The 16,106-nt window shown below is 49.6% G+C and overlaps 2 protein-coding genes across 2 annotated transcripts; one reads left to right on the forward strand and one right to left on the reverse strand.

The window, feature by feature from the left end:
* Positions 1 to 104: 104 nt before the first annotated feature.
* On the forward strand, positions 105 to 1,079 carry LOC149914606 (olfactory receptor 14C36-like). The gene has a single exon (XM_090126452.1). The coding sequence runs from the start codon at positions 105 to 107 to the stop codon at positions 1,077 to 1,079; it is 975 nt and encodes a 324-aa protein (XP_089982578.1).
* Positions 1,080 to 6,824: 5,745 nt separating this feature from the next.
* LOC149914607 (olfactory receptor 14J1-like) lies at positions 6,825 to 7,757 on the reverse strand. Its single transcript, XM_090126708.1, has one exon. The coding sequence runs from the start codon at positions 7,755 to 7,757 to the stop codon at positions 6,825 to 6,827; it is 933 nt and encodes a 310-aa protein (XP_089982834.1).
* Positions 7,758 to 16,106: the final 8,349 nt, after the last annotated feature.

Raw genomic sequence — 16,106 nt, forward strand, 5'->3', positions numbered from 1 at the left:
GAAAAACTTCTGTATAGCAGTGGGAAGAGTGTTTGTGCGAATGGTCTTGACTTCTGTCATTATTTTCTGCACTGTGCACAGGACTCCATGCCCAGGAACTGCAGATGCCCAACAGCAGCTCCATCAGCGAGTTCCTCCTGCTGGCGTTGGCAGACACGCGGCAGCTGCAGCTCCTGCACTTCTGGCTCTTGCTGGGCATCTACCTGGCTGCCCTCCTGGGCAACGGCCTCATCAGCACAGCCGTAGCCTGCCACCACCGCCTGCACACCCCCATGTACTTCTTCCTCCTCAACCTCGCCCTCCTCGACCTGGGCTGCATCTCCACCACTCTCCCCAAAGCCATGGCCAATGCCCTCTGCGACACCAGGCACATCTCCTACGCAGGATGTGCTGCACAGGTCTTTTTTTTGTTGTTTTTGTTTTCCGCAGAGTATTGCATGCTCACCATCATGTCCTATGACCGCTACGTTGCCATCTGCAAGCCCCTGCACTATGGGACCTTGATGGACAGCAGAGCTTGTGCCACCATGGCAGCAGCAGCCTGGGGCACTGGGGTTCTCTATTCCCTGCTGCACACTGCCAATACATTTTCACTGCCTCTCTGCCAAGGCAATGCTGTGGATCAGTTCTTCTGTGAAATTCCCCAGATCCTCAAGCTCTCCTGCTCAGATGCCTACCTCAGGGAAGTTGTGCTTATTGTGGTTGGTGTCCTTGTGTTTTTTGGGTGCTTTGTATTCATTCTTGTGTCCTATGCACAGATCTTCAGGGCTGTGCTGAGGATGCCCACTGAGCAGGGATGGCACAAAGCCTTCTCCACGTGCCTCCCTCACCTGGCCGTGGTCTCCCTGTTTCTCAGCACAGGCATGGTTGCCTACCTGAAGCTCCCCTCCATCTCCTCCCCATCCCTGGACCTGGTGGTGTCATTTCTGTACTCGGTGGTGCCTCCAGCAGTGAACCCCCTCATTTACAGCATGAGGAACCAGGAGCTCAAGGATGCAGTGAGGAAAATGATGCCCTGGTCACATTTCAGCAGGCATAAACTTCACATGTCTCAACAAGTGACTCAGTCTGTACAATAACAAACTTACGTTCCTTACTGATTATAATATTTATTTATGTTTATCACTTCATTTTTCTTTGCTGTTCATATATATGTGTGTGTGTGTAATTATCATTAGTGGTTATCACGGTCCTACACATATGTTTGGCTTCCTTCTACTTGTACTGAGGCATCACCCTGCTCTCTTTCTCCTGGAGCCCATAGGAACTCTGGCTCAGTGCTGACTTTCTCACAGCCTCCATGTTGCACCTCTGTGTCTGCAGGCAAATGAGATGCCAGCAGGCACCGTGGAGCTGATATAGGCTTGATTAGCAAATGGGATCAATGTATTAGCCGGTTGAACAATATATTACTTTAGCAGAAGGAATCAGTGTGTGCTCGTCATAAAACTTCTGTGTTTAGCTTTGACTGGTGTGTGAACAGCCCTGTTTTTATCAATGATCCTGTTTCACAGAAGCTCTGAAATCACTTTTTTGCCTCCACCAGGTGCAAGGACTTGTTCTTGGGTTTGATATAACTGTTTGCACTTACACCAGACCAAGATAGAAAGTTGTTGATTGTGGCAAGACAAGCAATGGAAGTTTGCCAAATTGGGGGGAAAGAGCTAAAAGGTGAGCCAGGGTGCACCGTGATGAAGAGGAAGATGAACTAAAGGGGAGGAAGTAGGTGCTGTGAGAAGGAGGACATGTGGTGTCAGGGGCTGTGCTGGGGGCCCATCTCTGTACCACTGCACGCATGCTGCCCCACACAGTGCCTGCACTGAGCTGCCAGGGGCTGCCTGTGGGGCGGTGGGGCCGGGCTGTCCTGCAGAGGGGAAGGCACACGGAGCCTCATGCTGCGGGGCTGGGACCCCAAAATCAGCCTGGAACTCAGCGCCCAGCTGCGCTGTGCTCACCTTGCCTGGCTCCCAGGTGCCCCCTGTGCTGCTCTGTCACTGCCCCTCTACAGGACAGGGGAGAGAACACATCTCAGCAATTCCTGGGTTGAGGCACAAAGCGTTTTATTCTTTCTTTGCTTAAAACCCAAAGACAACAAACTGTGTGTGTCAATGGCTACATATCAATGCAGGGTTTTTTGCTGTTGTTGTTTGTTTGTTTTTTTCTGCACACTTGGGATCAGCTATTGAATTCTGCGTCCCTTTCACGTTAATATATTGTTTGAAACTGCACCTAACCCACAACACATGTTTCTGTTATGCTATATAATATAAATTATTTCCAACACATACATCTGCTCACTGTTAGTTAGGATTTCACATCCTCTTCTTCCTTACCTATTTACTCTAATCAAAGTGATATGCCATGTTTCTATTTAATCTTTATTGTCTCATGTCCTGACTTTTTTTCCCTAATATTTAATAATAACTTCCCAAATTACCCCTGTGTACAAGTTGTTATTTCTGTTCTTGTTGTCAGACCCAGTCATTGTGTCACTGCAGCTCTGGTAATGATTCCTTTGCTGAACTCCAGACCATTCCAATAACAGCTCTCTGGGTACTGAAGGGAAGGTTGCTAAGTTACAGAAACACACTTATCTACCAGGTGCCACTTGTAAGCAAAGAATCAATCTAATAAACAATTTCTTCGTGTGTGCTGTAAAAAGATGTGTTTTACTATAACACAGCCTTAGTCCTAGGATCTACAATGCTTTCTTTAGCTCAACATTACAAGGATCTAAATGAGAAATCAGTATTTTCCCCACAGTTCAATACATGTCCTGGTTCTTTATGGTCAGAATGATAATGTGGATGCTTTGTCAGTACATCAGTTACACAGAGTAGTACAGAAATCTCCCTGGACTTTTGGAAGTCCTTTGGCATGGTCCCACATCACTTCCTTATCTCTGTGGAGAGATGTGTGAGATGGATTTGAAGGGCAGAGTGTTCATTGGATAAGAAATTGGTTGGAAGGTGGCAGCCAAAGGACTGTGGTAAATGGCTCTCTGGGAAATCGGCTCCACCAGGTGGAGGCTGATCACAAGTTATGTCCACAGGGGTCAGCCTTGGGACCAGAGCTGTTCAACGTCTATCAGTGGCATGGATGATGAGACAGAGAGCACCCTCAGCAAGTGTGCTGATGTCACCAAGCTGTGTGGTGCAGTTGGCATGACAGAATGAAGGGGTGCCATCCAGAGGGACCTGGCCAGGCTTGAAAAGTGGGCCCAAAGAAACAGCATGAGGTTCAACAAGATCAAATGCCAGCTTTTGCACTTGTGTCGGGACAATCCCAGGCATGAGGGTTGAATTCCTAGAGAGCAGCCCTGAGGGGAAGGACTTCAAGATGGTAGATGAAAACCTTAACAGGAGCCAGTAATGTGTGCTTGCAGCCTGAGAGGCCAACTGCACCCTGGGCTGCATCAACAGAGAGGTGGTCATCAGAGCAAGGGAGGGCATTGTCCTTCTCTACTCAGCCCTCAGAAGGCCCCATCTGGAGCATGATGTAAAGCTTTTAGAGAAGGTCCAGAGGAAAGCCACGAGGGTGATCAGAGGGCTGGAGGACCTCTCCTGGAAAGACAGGCTGAGGGAGATGGGAGAAGAAACAGCCTGGAGGAGAACACATTGCAGCCTTCCAGTACTCACCGAGAGCTCAGAAAGAAGGGGGAAATCAACTTTTAACATGGGCAGATAGCACAAGGTACAAATGTTTTAAATTACAAGAGTTGAGATTTAGATTAGAGAGTGGGAGGATCTTTTCAGAGAGAGGTTGGTGAGGTCCTGGCTGTTGTGGTGTTGTGATTTTTTTTTATGTCAGTATTCCACACCAAAACATCATGTGAAGCAGTGGGAGTTAAAGAGTTAGTGTTCTGGTTCCACTTGCTGCCTTTTATGGGCATTTTGAGCATTCTGATGGGAGGGGAGGGGCAGAATTCCCTGGAGCACATGGTGTGAAGAGGAAGATAGGTGGAGATCCAGACTGCACCACAGTGGCTCTCCCTCAGGCCCCACTCAGTTTGCAGCAGAGAAGGGCATGTGCTTCCCTTGTACTATCGTGGGGACTCACACTTTGGGCACACTTTGGTTCAGTAGGATTTAGTAAATTACCATTCCTCCTCAGATCGTTGCTGTTGTGATCCATTTGTTAAACCCATCCACTAGCTCTCGGCCCTTCCACCTCTCCCAGAGTGCGTGGCCTCCCTGGGGCCTCCCTGCACCACCAGCATCACCAGAAAAGTCCCAGGTCTGGTTTGCTCCTCTGATTACTACCCATTCTTGATAGTTCAGGTAAGCAGTGATGAAATTGTTCAGGGAAGCCTGCGACCGATGCAAAAGGATTTCAGGGGTTAGGGCGAATGGCTGAAGGAGTGGCTTCACAAGTGGTATTTTTCTCTCTCCTTCTTCTGGGGTGGTGAGGGATGCAGAGCAGTCTAGGAAATGGCAGGCTTTGAATAAGTGGCAGAAAGGTTGGTGCCACCACAGAACTATGGGTTCTTTGCCCATGGGGAGGACGGAAGAGAAAACTGGATGTGAATTGAGAGCAAATCTAAAGAAATGTGTGTGTAAAAACCAGAGTGAAGTATGGGTAAAGCACGTAGAGAAGTGTGAATAAAGCTGGACTAAAGTGTGAATAAACTTGAAGTGTGAGAAAGACCAGGAGCAAAGTGTGGGTAGACCAGGAGTAGAGCGTGAGTACACCCGGAGCAGGGTGTCAGTAAAAATCGGAGAAAAGTTTGAGTAAACCCAGAGTGACGTGTGAGTAAACTTGAAGAAATGTTTCAGTAAACGCTGAGGAAAGTGTGAGTAAAACACACACACACACAAAATGTGAATAAACTCAGAGTAATGTGTGAGAGAACTTGGAGTAAAGAGTGAGGTGGGCATTTCAAGGATCCCTGCATTACATTTGTGATACTGTTGGGTGGGGAGGTGCAGCAGAAGTCATCTTCACAAAAGGAGAGCAAATAATCCAACTTCTTCTGCAAGCTGGTTTTGCTATTAAGCGAGGCAAAGTGGCAAGATGGGCGTCATCACATTCCAGCAGATGTGACCAACAACATCACTGCTATGTCTCCACCCACTAGCAAGAGAGAGACACAGTCTTTTCTGGGTGTAGTGGGCTTTTGGAGACTGCATGTTCCAAACTATGGCCTTATTGTGCACTTCCTTCATCAGGTGACGCGGATGAAAAATGACTTTACATTTCAAAAGCAGCAGGCTTCTGAACAGATTAAAGAGGACATAGCCCGTGCCATGGCCCTAGGGCCAGGATGGCTGGGACAGGATGTAAAGAACATCCTGTACACTGCTGCTGGAGAGAAAGGTCCCACTTGGAGTTTGTGGTAAAGATCCTCAGGAGAGACCCGAGGATGATGCCTGGGATTTTGGAGGCGAGTATAAAGAGGGTCCAAAGAGTGCTACACTGCAACTGAGAAGGAGATCTTAGCTGCATATGAGGGGATTCGGGCTGCTTCTGAAGTGGTCGGTACTGAAACACAGCTCCTCTGGCACCTCGACTGCCAGTGCTGAACTGGATGTTTAAACGAAAGGTTCCCTCCACCCATCATGCAACTGATGCCACTTGGAGTAAGTGGGTTGCACTGATTACACAACGAGCGCGGATGGGGAACCTCAGCTGATTTGCAACCCCTGGTTGGATAACAGTGAAACTGACACTCAGTGTCCAGACACAGGCATCAGTTTAATGTGAATCTGTGCACGACAGTTATCTGTAAGGTACTGGCACTTCTACACTTATTTCCATGTGCAGCTACACCTTGTGATGTTATAAGAAATCAAAGTAAGCCTTGTGTTACTTAACAACTCAATGAGAGGAAGAGAAAGAATAGAGAGAGACAGAGTAGGGGGGTAGGGAGGAAAGAGGGACAGAGAAAGAGATCACAGGTCTGGGTTCCAGCTTTGATCCAGCAGAGAGAAGTGGAGGGTCTTTGACTTGTAAGCGTGCTTGTCTCATAGTTTTGAAGCAGGAAAGTCTCCAAACAGGACCTCAAGGATCTCTCTGGCGTCCTTCTGTGGCTCCTAGGTTTACAGGTGTGCCATCCAGGGCTGTGAGTGAGGTGGCAATAAACAAGTCCATCAAAATCAAGTTTGCAGTCAGAACATCCTACAGCATGATGAGAACATTTTGGGCAGAGCAAGGCTGTCTCATTTTTCACAGGATTCCCTCCTCCCCAAGTGTCCAGCCTTCAGTCTGTTGACATGGCAATGCTCTTCCAAGCTGTTAAAACAACTCCAGGCACACCGCAGGCAAAGCATCCTTTTTTTGTTGGTCTGCTATGTAATGCAGGACCTGAGGGCTGACACAAGTGCAAGGAGAAAGGAGAACAGCGTGCAAAGGTGGTGCAAAGAGAGCAGCACTGAAAAGAGCACGTCCTGCTGCTGCCCATGGCCGTGGCTCCAGGGAAGCAGCAGCACAACTCCAAGGCAGCAGAGAGGGAGCCCCCAGCGGGCAGTGAGGGGCAGCCCCACAGACACCAGGGCTGCTGCAACGTGTGGCATTGGGCTCTTGGTTCCTGCAGCCCTCCTGTGTGCAGGGCTGCTCTCTGAGATACAGATGATAATCTAAATTTTATTTTTATTATTATTTTTTTTAATCTACTCAAACAGCCAAGTGCTTGAAGAATAGTAAAGATTTCAGGAGTAAGAAAAATGGGAAATATCAATTAATAATATTATTTAAGTGGAGTAAAAACTATTGCAAGAATTAAAAAAATTAACAGCGAAAAAAAAAAAAAAAAAGAAATATTACATGATGCCATTCCCAGCTTTTCTTGAGTTTGTGGTAATCATGTGAAGATGATGAAGATATAATTAATGCTGAAAAAACATACATAGAAATAGTTTCTTGAGGACATCCTTGAGCTCCCGGTTCCTCATGCTGTAGATGAGGGGGTTCACTACAGGAGGTACCACTGTGTATAACAGTGCCAGCACCAGGTCCAGAAATGGGGAAGAAAGTGATGGGGGTTTCAGGTAGGCGAATGTGGCAGTGCTGACAAAGAGGGAGACCACGGCCAGGTGAGGGAGGCACGTGGAGAAGGCTTTGTGCCGTCCCTGCTCAGAGGGCATCCTCAGCACGGCCCTGAAGATCTGCACATAGGAGAAAATAATGAAAGCAAAGCACCCAGATGCTAAAGATATACTAAGAAGCAGAAGTGAATTTTCTTTGAGGTAGGACCGTGAACAGGAGAGCTTGAGGATGTGGGGGATTTCACAGAAGAACTGATTGATGGCATTGCCTTGGCAGAGAGGCAGGGAAAATGTATTGGTAGTGTGCAGCAAAGCATTGAGAACCCCAGTGCCCCAGGCAGCTGCTGCCATGGTGGCACAAGCTCTGCTGTCCATCAAGGTCCCGTAGTGCAGGGGCTTGCAGATGGCAACGTAGCGGTCATAGGACATGATGGTGAGAATGCAATACTCTGCGGAAAACAAAAACAAAAAGAAAAAGACCTGTGCAGCACATCCAGCATAGGAGATGTGCCTGGTGTCCCAGAGGGCATTGGCCATGGCTTTGGGGAGAGTGGTGGAGATGCAGCCCAGGTCGAGGAGGGCGAGGTTGAGGAGGAAGAAGTACATGGGGGTGTGCAGGCGGTGGTGGCAGGCTACGGCTGTGCTGATGAGGCCGTTGCCCAGGAGGGCAGCCAGGTAGATGCCCAGCAAGAGCCAGAAGTGCAGGAGCTGCAGCTGCCGCGTGTCTGCCAACGCCAGCAGGAGGAACTCGCTGATGGAGCTGCTGTTGGGCATCTGCTGCCTCAAGGCATAGTCACCTGTTTGAGGAGGGAAAACTGGGAAAATGTTACTCCAGATTTCTCCAAGCAAACCGTACTCAGTGACTTCTGAAACCTCCTACACTGCCTCCGTCCTTTCTGCAAGACCTCTCAACTCTGGCTGCTGCTGGCTGACGGTGCCACAGAGTACAAGGAACTCTGCTGCAGGCTGTGGATGAGTCAGCTCTGTTCTACAGCAAGAAAACAATTGAAAAATAGAGTAATCTCACATTAAAAACCTGAGGTATCAAGGAGCTTTCCACAAATTTCTCAAAACTGGACAGCAGAGCTCTGTCAATATATTTTCTTCAGTTGCCCCAGCATTCATGAAAAGTGTTTTTAAGGTAGAAATTCTTGATCACTGTGAGACACTTCAGGTGTCAGTGTCACTTTTGATGTCAGAGAGGCAAAGAGCATACCCTGCACTTCCAAATGATTGGTCCACCTGATCTGCTCTGTGTTTGCACCACTGGAGGATGGTCACACTCTAGGAGTTAACCTGACAAGACTCTGGTTGCCAGTAAGAGCAAAGGTTAGTTGTGCAGAACTCCAAGTCTCTCGTCTTCCTTACTGTACCAGAGGAAGATCTCAGCTCTCCCTTTCTCTCCTGGGACACTGCCGTCCAGCAGCATTTCCATGGCCTTAGCACTGAGGCATCTTCTCCATGGTGCTGCTGGATAACACAGAGCTGCCGTGGCAGAGCTGCAATATTTTGCAGGGCTGACTTCAGCCCAGGAGGAACCACAGGAGCAGAGTCAAAAGCCCAGAACGTGGGGTGTCCTAGAAAGAGAGTCAGCTCATTCCTCGCCCTAAAGTCAGCATTTATCAGAGGGGTGAGCCTTTAATGCAACTCTTAATCAAGTTCTCATGCACTAGGAATGGATGCACAGCCTGACTGTGAAAACAGGCCAGGGGGTTGCTGTAGGGAAGGTATGTGCACTGCAGGGATGGCAGTGAGGTGCCCATTTTCCTCTCCCAGCCCTTGCAGTCAGCACTCTTCTCTGCCTCCCTGTCCATGTCTCTGCTGCCTGCAGCTGTCCCTGCCTGCAGCTGCTTCTCTGTCCCCACGTACCCTACCTGGGGCTCACAGGTACATTACAGACGCTGTGTGCACAGCTCTGCCCTGCCAACCCCTCTTGGCCCACGGGAATCTCAGTGTTTGCAGGTGCCAAGGGTCAGGTCACACACATCCTGGTGACACTGGACACAGGGCAATGGTGATTTGTATGGATGCAGGGGCAATAAAGAAATTTGCTGCGAGGCCTGGTAGCTCTCAGTGTGATAGTATTGGAGTCTCAGTCTCTTCTCTGAAATCACAAACTCCATTCCCACAAGGCCAAGTGAAGAGAAAACAGAAAGCACAGGCTCAGGAAAGCCCACCCTGAAGCATAACAACTGCCTTATTCTCCCTCTTGCAAAGTGCCCTCAGAAGTGCCCTGGAGTTCTAAGCCCCTGCAACAGGGAGCAGCTGTGGCAGCAGAAGGCACATGCCCTGCCCTGCCCTGCTTCCCCCCACACGTCTCCCTGCAGCATCCTGGGCAGCTCCCCGGGCAGGCTGAGTGCTGAGTGCTGAGTGCTGAGTGCTGAGTGCTGAGTGCTGAGTGCTGAGCCTGGCAGGCGGCAGAGTCCCTGGCCCGGCACACAGCCCCTGGGGCACAGCAGGGACCTGCTCTGCAGGACAGCCCTGGGCACCCGGCTGCAGCCCCGGCTGCACAGCCTGCAGCCGTCCTGGGACACGCAGCCCTCAGGGCTGTGCTCTGATGCTGCAGCACGGAAGCCCTCAATTAGAGTGGGTCCTTTTCACTGATAAAGTAACAGTGTCAGCTGCCTCATCTGCAATGGAATGTCCAAAATTTAGTGATCCTTGCAATAAAAGCCACTGCACTGCCTGTAATGAGAGACTCACCTTGTCAAGGGCTGTGAGAAATGCTCCTCCAGTGGACTCTCAGCCTGTTCAGATGCTATGCAGGCTGCAAGCTCTCCTGCTCCTTCTCTCTGTCACCTGCAGATCATGCTCCCAGTCCTGCTGTGTGCTGCACAGGAGCTGCTCCTGGGCACAGCTGTTTCACTGCAGCACTGACGACTTGTAGGAGCTCCCTCTGTCCCAGGAGCCCAGCACAGCTGAGCAGCAGATGATGCCATTTCTATCCAACCCACTGATCTCCCCTGAGATGTCCCTGGGTCTCCATGGCCAACAGCTCCTGAAAGACAACAGCACCGTGACTGTACTTTGAAATCTTTGTACTGTACTCTAAATTAACCACCAAACGTCCAGTGGACAGTGGCCAACTCCAGACATACTTAGTCCTACCAGAGTGTGATTGCTAAAACAAAAAGGGCACACAGAGCAGGACAGGGAGGGGTGGACTAACCCTGGGCAGGGCACTGATACAGCTGAGGCAGTGCAAGCACCTCATCCCTACATGGAAACCCAGCAATGGAAATGGGATTCTGCTCCCCACGGACCAACAGGAGCTGGGATTCCTCTGGTTGAGTTCAGGCATGCACAAGGAGTTGCCTGCATGTGAGCTCCTGCTCTCAGTCCTTGGTCCTTCAGCGGGGAGTCAGTTGCTCACACACAGAGCCTGGGTGATGACCAAGGTGCCTGGGGTGCTCCTGGATGTGTGCTAGTGCTTGGGAAGTGTGTGGGAAATCCCTGAGATAGACACTTCCTTCCTGAGCATCAGCTGAGAGCCAGAGAGGGGATGGAGATATACTTGGCCATCTTGTACGACAACAGACCCCTTTGTTTAGGGCACCTGAGTGTGCCTTTTTTACTTGTCTCCATGGAGCATGCAGTTATGCAGCTGGCGAAAGGGATGAGCTCTCAAAAGAAGAGGCAGATCATCTCTGTTCTCCATCTGCTGCCTGTTCTGGAGCTCAAGGCACTACAGAGCTGACACACATCTTTGTTCTTCGTCTGATGAAACCTCAGTTTTCTATGGGCTCTCATGTGACTGGCCTCAGAAGTCATGGCAGTGTCCTGGGCTGTCCTGCACACTCACATGCAGCTGCAAATGCAGCACAGAGCCTTTAGGAAAGCCATGCCCTCAGAGTGTCTGTGCTGCTTGGACAACTCCAAGCCTCACAATGGGTCCGATGCCTGTGTGCCACCTTCTGAACACAAATACCATAGATGCGCTCCTCAGCCATGCTAAATCTAATGATGTTTCCCAATTGGCATGTGTTTTGCACTGTTGAAAACACCCAAATATGATGAGGCGGAAATTTTTGTGCAGTTTCAGGCTTGAGCTCTTGTTTGGACCACAGAGACACAATTATATGGCTTCCACAACTGGACTGCAGCACAAGGGGGATACAGAGTCTTTACAGTGGATGGGTGAGGAGACAAGGAAGGACGACTGCCCTCTGTGAGAGTGCACTGAGCTCTTCCTGGGGATGGCAGAGCAGGTCAGAGCGAATGGAAATGGCAAAGAGAGGAACCACAGAATCACAGAATTACCAAGGTTGGATAAGACCTTCAAGATCATCCAGTCCAACCATCATCTATCACCAACAGTTCTCACTAAACCGTGTCTCTCAATACAACATCCAAACGTTCCTTGAACACCTCCAGGGTTGGTGACTCCACCACTTCCCTGGGCAGCCCATTCCAGTGCCTGACCACTATTTCAGAATAGTACTATTTCCTAACGTCAGGCCTAAATCTCCCCTGGCACTGCTTGAAGCCATTCCCTCTAGTCCTATCACCAGTTACACGAGAGAAGAGGCCTTAGCCCAGCTCACTACAACTTCCCTTCAGGTAGTTATAGAGAGCAATAATGTCTCCCCTGAGCCTCCTCTTCTCCAGACTGAACAATCCCAGCTCCTTCAGCCTCTCCTCATCAGGCCTGTGCTCCAGACCCCTCACCAGCTTTGTCGCCCGTCTTTGAACCCGCTCCAGAGCCTCAATGTCTTTCTTGCAGCGAGGGGCCCAAAACTGGACCCAGTACTCAAGGTGCAGCCTCACCAGAGCCCTCCATGAACCCATGCTGACTAACTATGGTTATCTATGGAGACTCGATCTTGCTGTGGTGAGCCTTAAACAATGGGTAAAATTAGATTAGAGCTTATTTTTCCTGTTGTGGTTTGCAAAAGGCTTTAGTGAGCCTTAGGCAGCGGGTAAAATTTAACCCCCTTCCATCAGTGTGTCGTCGTGAGAGCCCATCCTGCAACCCTAGAAAACCAGAATCCTGGAATACTAGAGAAACCTTAGAAAATTACAGTTCTAGAGACCTGAAAGCCTTGAACCTAGAATCCTGTAATCCTATAAATCCTAGAAACCTAGAATTCTATAAACTGAAGAAATCTAGAATCCTGGCATCATGGAATGTTAGAAACCTACCTAGCATACAAAAAACCTAAATCCTGGAAACATAGAACCCTATAATTCTTTAATCCTGGAAACCTGGAACCCTACTTCATAGAAATCTAGAAATCTAAGAAAGCTATAATCCTACCATCCTGCAAACCTAAGAAAAGTAGAAATTCAGAATCCTACAGACAAGAATCCTACGTGCTTATATTCCTACACTCCAACTCTAGAATTCTAGAAGCATCGAATCCTAGAAACATAGAATCCTGTAAAAGTGGAAACCTAGAATCCTAGCCTGCTAGATTGTGAATGTCCTAGACTCTCAGAATCATCCAGGTTAGAGAAGACCTCTGAGATCATCGAGCCCAACCCAGGACGTGCCATGCCATGGAAGTCCCTCACCTGCTCCCCAGCAGCACAGGCTCAGGGCCCAGCAGGGTGACACAGCACAGATCTGGTGACAGGTCACAGCTATGGGTTTAGCCGTGGATTTGATGATGCTGAATTAACAGTTGGATGACCTGAGAGGTCATTTCTAACCTCAATGATGCCATGATGCCATGATGGGGAGATCACTGCAGGGGGAGATCACAGCCTGAGAACTCAGACCTCATACATTTTACTTGTTCAGTGTTGTGCTGTTACAAAAGCCTGAGTATTTCTTTGTAGATGTCCTCAAACCAGCCAAGGGGTTTTCCTGAGGAGAACCTTTCAAGTGTCATCCACCTGCTTTGTGTTTATCACAAAAACAGCCCGTTCCTCACCTCGGTCAATATTCCTCAGTGATGGCAGCACGGACAGTTTATTGGTTCTTTCCAAAAGAACTCCAGAGCAGGAATAATGCCACGCTGTATTTAAATATAGTGAATAAGGCAGCACTGCTAAGCTCTGACAAACACTGCACAGAGCAGAATCAGCCCAAAGGAAGCTCTTCCAGCTGGCTGCTCTCTGGGCGATTTCCAAAGCAAACACTGAACTGCTGTTTTCAGAGAGGACCCACAACAGCTCTCTAATCACAGCTCTAATCTAATTTTACCCATTGTTTAAGGCTCACCACAGCAAGATCGAGTCTCCATAGATAACCATAGTTAGTCAGCATGGGCTCATGGAGGGCTCTGGTGAGGCTGCACCTTGAGTACTGGGTCTAGTTTTGGGCCTGGAGCAGGTTCAAAGACGGGCGACAAAGCTGGTGAGGGGTCTGGAGCACAGGCCTGATGAGGAGAGACTGAAGGAGCTGGGATTGTTCAGTCTGGAGAAGAGGAGGCTCAGGTGAGAAATTATTGCTCTCTATAACTACCTGAAGGGAAGTTCTAGTGAGCTGGGCTAAGGCCTCTTCTCTCGTGTAACTGGTGATAGGACTAGAGGGAATGGCTTCAAGCAGTGCCAGGGGAGATTTAGACCTGACGTTAGGAAATAGTACTATTCTGAAATAGTGGTCAGGCACTGGAATGGGCTGCCCAGGGAGGTGGTGGAGTCACCAACCCTGGAGGTGTTCAAGGAACGTTTGGATGTTGTGTTGAGAGACACGGTTTGGTGAGAACTGTTGGTGATAGATGATGGTTGGACTGGATGATCTAGAAGGTCTTATCCAACCTTGGTAATTCTGTGATTCTGTGGTTCCTCTCTTTGCCATTTCCATTCGCTCTGACCTGCTCTGCCATCCCCAGGAAGAGCTCAGTGCACTCTCACAGAGGGCAGTCGTCCTTCCTTGTCTCCTCACCCATCCACTGTAAAGACTCTGTATCCCCCTTGTGCTGCAGTCCAGTTGTGGAAGCCATATAATTGTGTCTCTGTGGTCCAAACAAGAGCTCAAGCCTGAAACTGCACAAAAATTTCCGCCTCATCATATTTGGGTGTTTTCAACAGTGCAAAACACATGCCAATTGGGAAACATCATTAGATTTAGCATGGCTGAGGAGCGCATCTATGGTATTTGTGTTCAGAAGGTGGCACACAGGCATCGGACCCATTGTGAGGCTTGGAGTTGTCCAAGCAGCACAGACACTCTGAGGGCATGGCTTTCCTAAAGGCTCTGTGCTGCACTTGCAGCTGCATGTGAGTGTGCAGGACAGCCCAGGACACTGCCATGACTTCTGAGGCCAGTCACATGAGAGCCCATAGAAAACTGAGGTTTCATCAGACGAAGAACAAAGATGTGTGTCAGCTCTGTAGTGCCTTGAGCTCCAGAACAGGCAGCAGATGGAGAACAGAGGAAGATCTGCCTCTTCTTTTGAGAGCTCATCCCTTTCGCCAGCTGCATAACTGCATGCTCCACGGAGACAAGTAAAAAAGGCACACTCAGGTGCCCTAAACAAAGGGGTCTGTTGTCGTACAGGATGGCCAAGTATATCTCCATCCCCTCTCTGGCTCTCAGCTGATGCTCAGGAAGGAGGTGTCTGTCTCAGGGATTTCCCACACACTTCCCAAGCACTAGCACACATCCAGGAGCACCCCAGGCACCTTGGTCATCACCCAGGGTCTGTGTGTGAGCAACTGACTCCCTGCTGAAGGACCAAGGACTCAGAGCAGGAGCTCACATGCAGGCAACTCCTTGTGCATGCCTGAACTCAACCAGAGGAATCTCAGATCCTGTTGGTCCGTGGGGAGCAGAATCCCATTTCCATTGCTGGGTTTCCATGTAGGGATGAGGTGCTTGCACTGCCTCAGCTGTATCAGTGCCCTGCCCAGGGTTAGTCCACCCCTCCCTGTCCTGCTCTGTGTGCCCTTTTTGTTTTAGCAATCACACTCTGGTAGGACTAAATATGTCTGGAGTTGGCCACTGTCCACTGGATGTTTGGTGGTTAATTTAAAGTACAGTACAAAGATTTCAAAGTACAGTCATGGTGCTGTTGTCTTTCAGGAGCTGTTGGCCATGGAGATCCAGGGACATCTCAGGGGAGATCAGTGGGTTGGATAGAAATGGCATCATCTGCTGCTGAGCTGTGCTGGGCTCCTGGGACAGAGGGAGCTCCTACAAGTCGTCAGTGCTGCAGTGAAACAGCTGTGCCCAGGAGCAGCTCCTGTGCAGCACACAGCAGGACTGGGAGCATGATCTGCAGGTGACAGAGAGAAGGAGGAGGAGAGCTTGCAGCCTGCATGGCATCTTAACAGGCTGAGAGTCCACTGGAGGAGCATTTCTCACAGCCCTTGACAAGGTAAGTCTCTCATTGCATGCAATGTTGTGGCTTTTTCTGCAGGGATCACTATGCTGGTGACATCCCATTACAGATCAGGCTGCAAACTCTGTTTCTTTATCATGGAAAAAGACCTGCTCCAGCTGAGGGCTTCTGTGCTGCAGCATCAGAGCACAGCCCTGAGGGCTGCGTGTCCCAGGACGGCTGCAGGCTGTGCAGCCGGGGCTGCAGCCGGGTGCCCAGGCCTGTCCTGCAGAGCAGGTCCCTGCTGTGCCCCAGGGGCTGTGTGCCGGGCCAGGGACTCTGCCGCCTGCCAGGCTCAGCACTCAGCACTCAGCACTCAGCACTCAGCACTCAGCACTCAGCCTGCCCGGGGAGCTGCCCACGGCGCTGTGGGGAGATGTGTGGGGGGAAGTAGCCCCCCGGCAGGGCAGGGCAGGGGCCTTCTGCTGCCACAGCTGCTGCCTGGGGCAGGGGGATAACAGCTACACTCACCACTGGGTGTTTTTTTTTCCAAGGGTGCTTTGCAGGAGGAGAGACAAGGCAGAGATTTTCCAACACCTGTTCTTAGGGAAGGAGAATGAGTTGGAGGCAGAATTCTGAAAGGAGATGTGAAATATGAACACATCTCTGAGAATCCTGAATTGTACCATTCACAATTTGCCCTTATATGAACATTCTCCTAAAGTGCTTTCAGCTGAAATTGCTATCGTTTTCTGCTGACATGAATAATGCTCTTATCCTGAAAACAGACAGCTTTCTCTAACAGAAATTTAAGTGCAGAAAAGAGGTACGGATGGGCACTGTGAGTGCAGACAGCATAAAGATATGAGGGATGGAAATTGATTGTAAGAGGAAATTATCTAGGAAGCTGAGA

The sequence above is a fragment of the Phasianus colchicus genome, chromosome 29 (assembly GCF_987193195.1).
Source record: "Phasianus colchicus chromosome 29, bPhaCol1.hap1.1, whole genome shotgun sequence".
Taxonomy (NCBI): Eukaryota; Metazoa; Chordata; class Aves; order Galliformes; family Phasianidae; genus Phasianus; species Phasianus colchicus.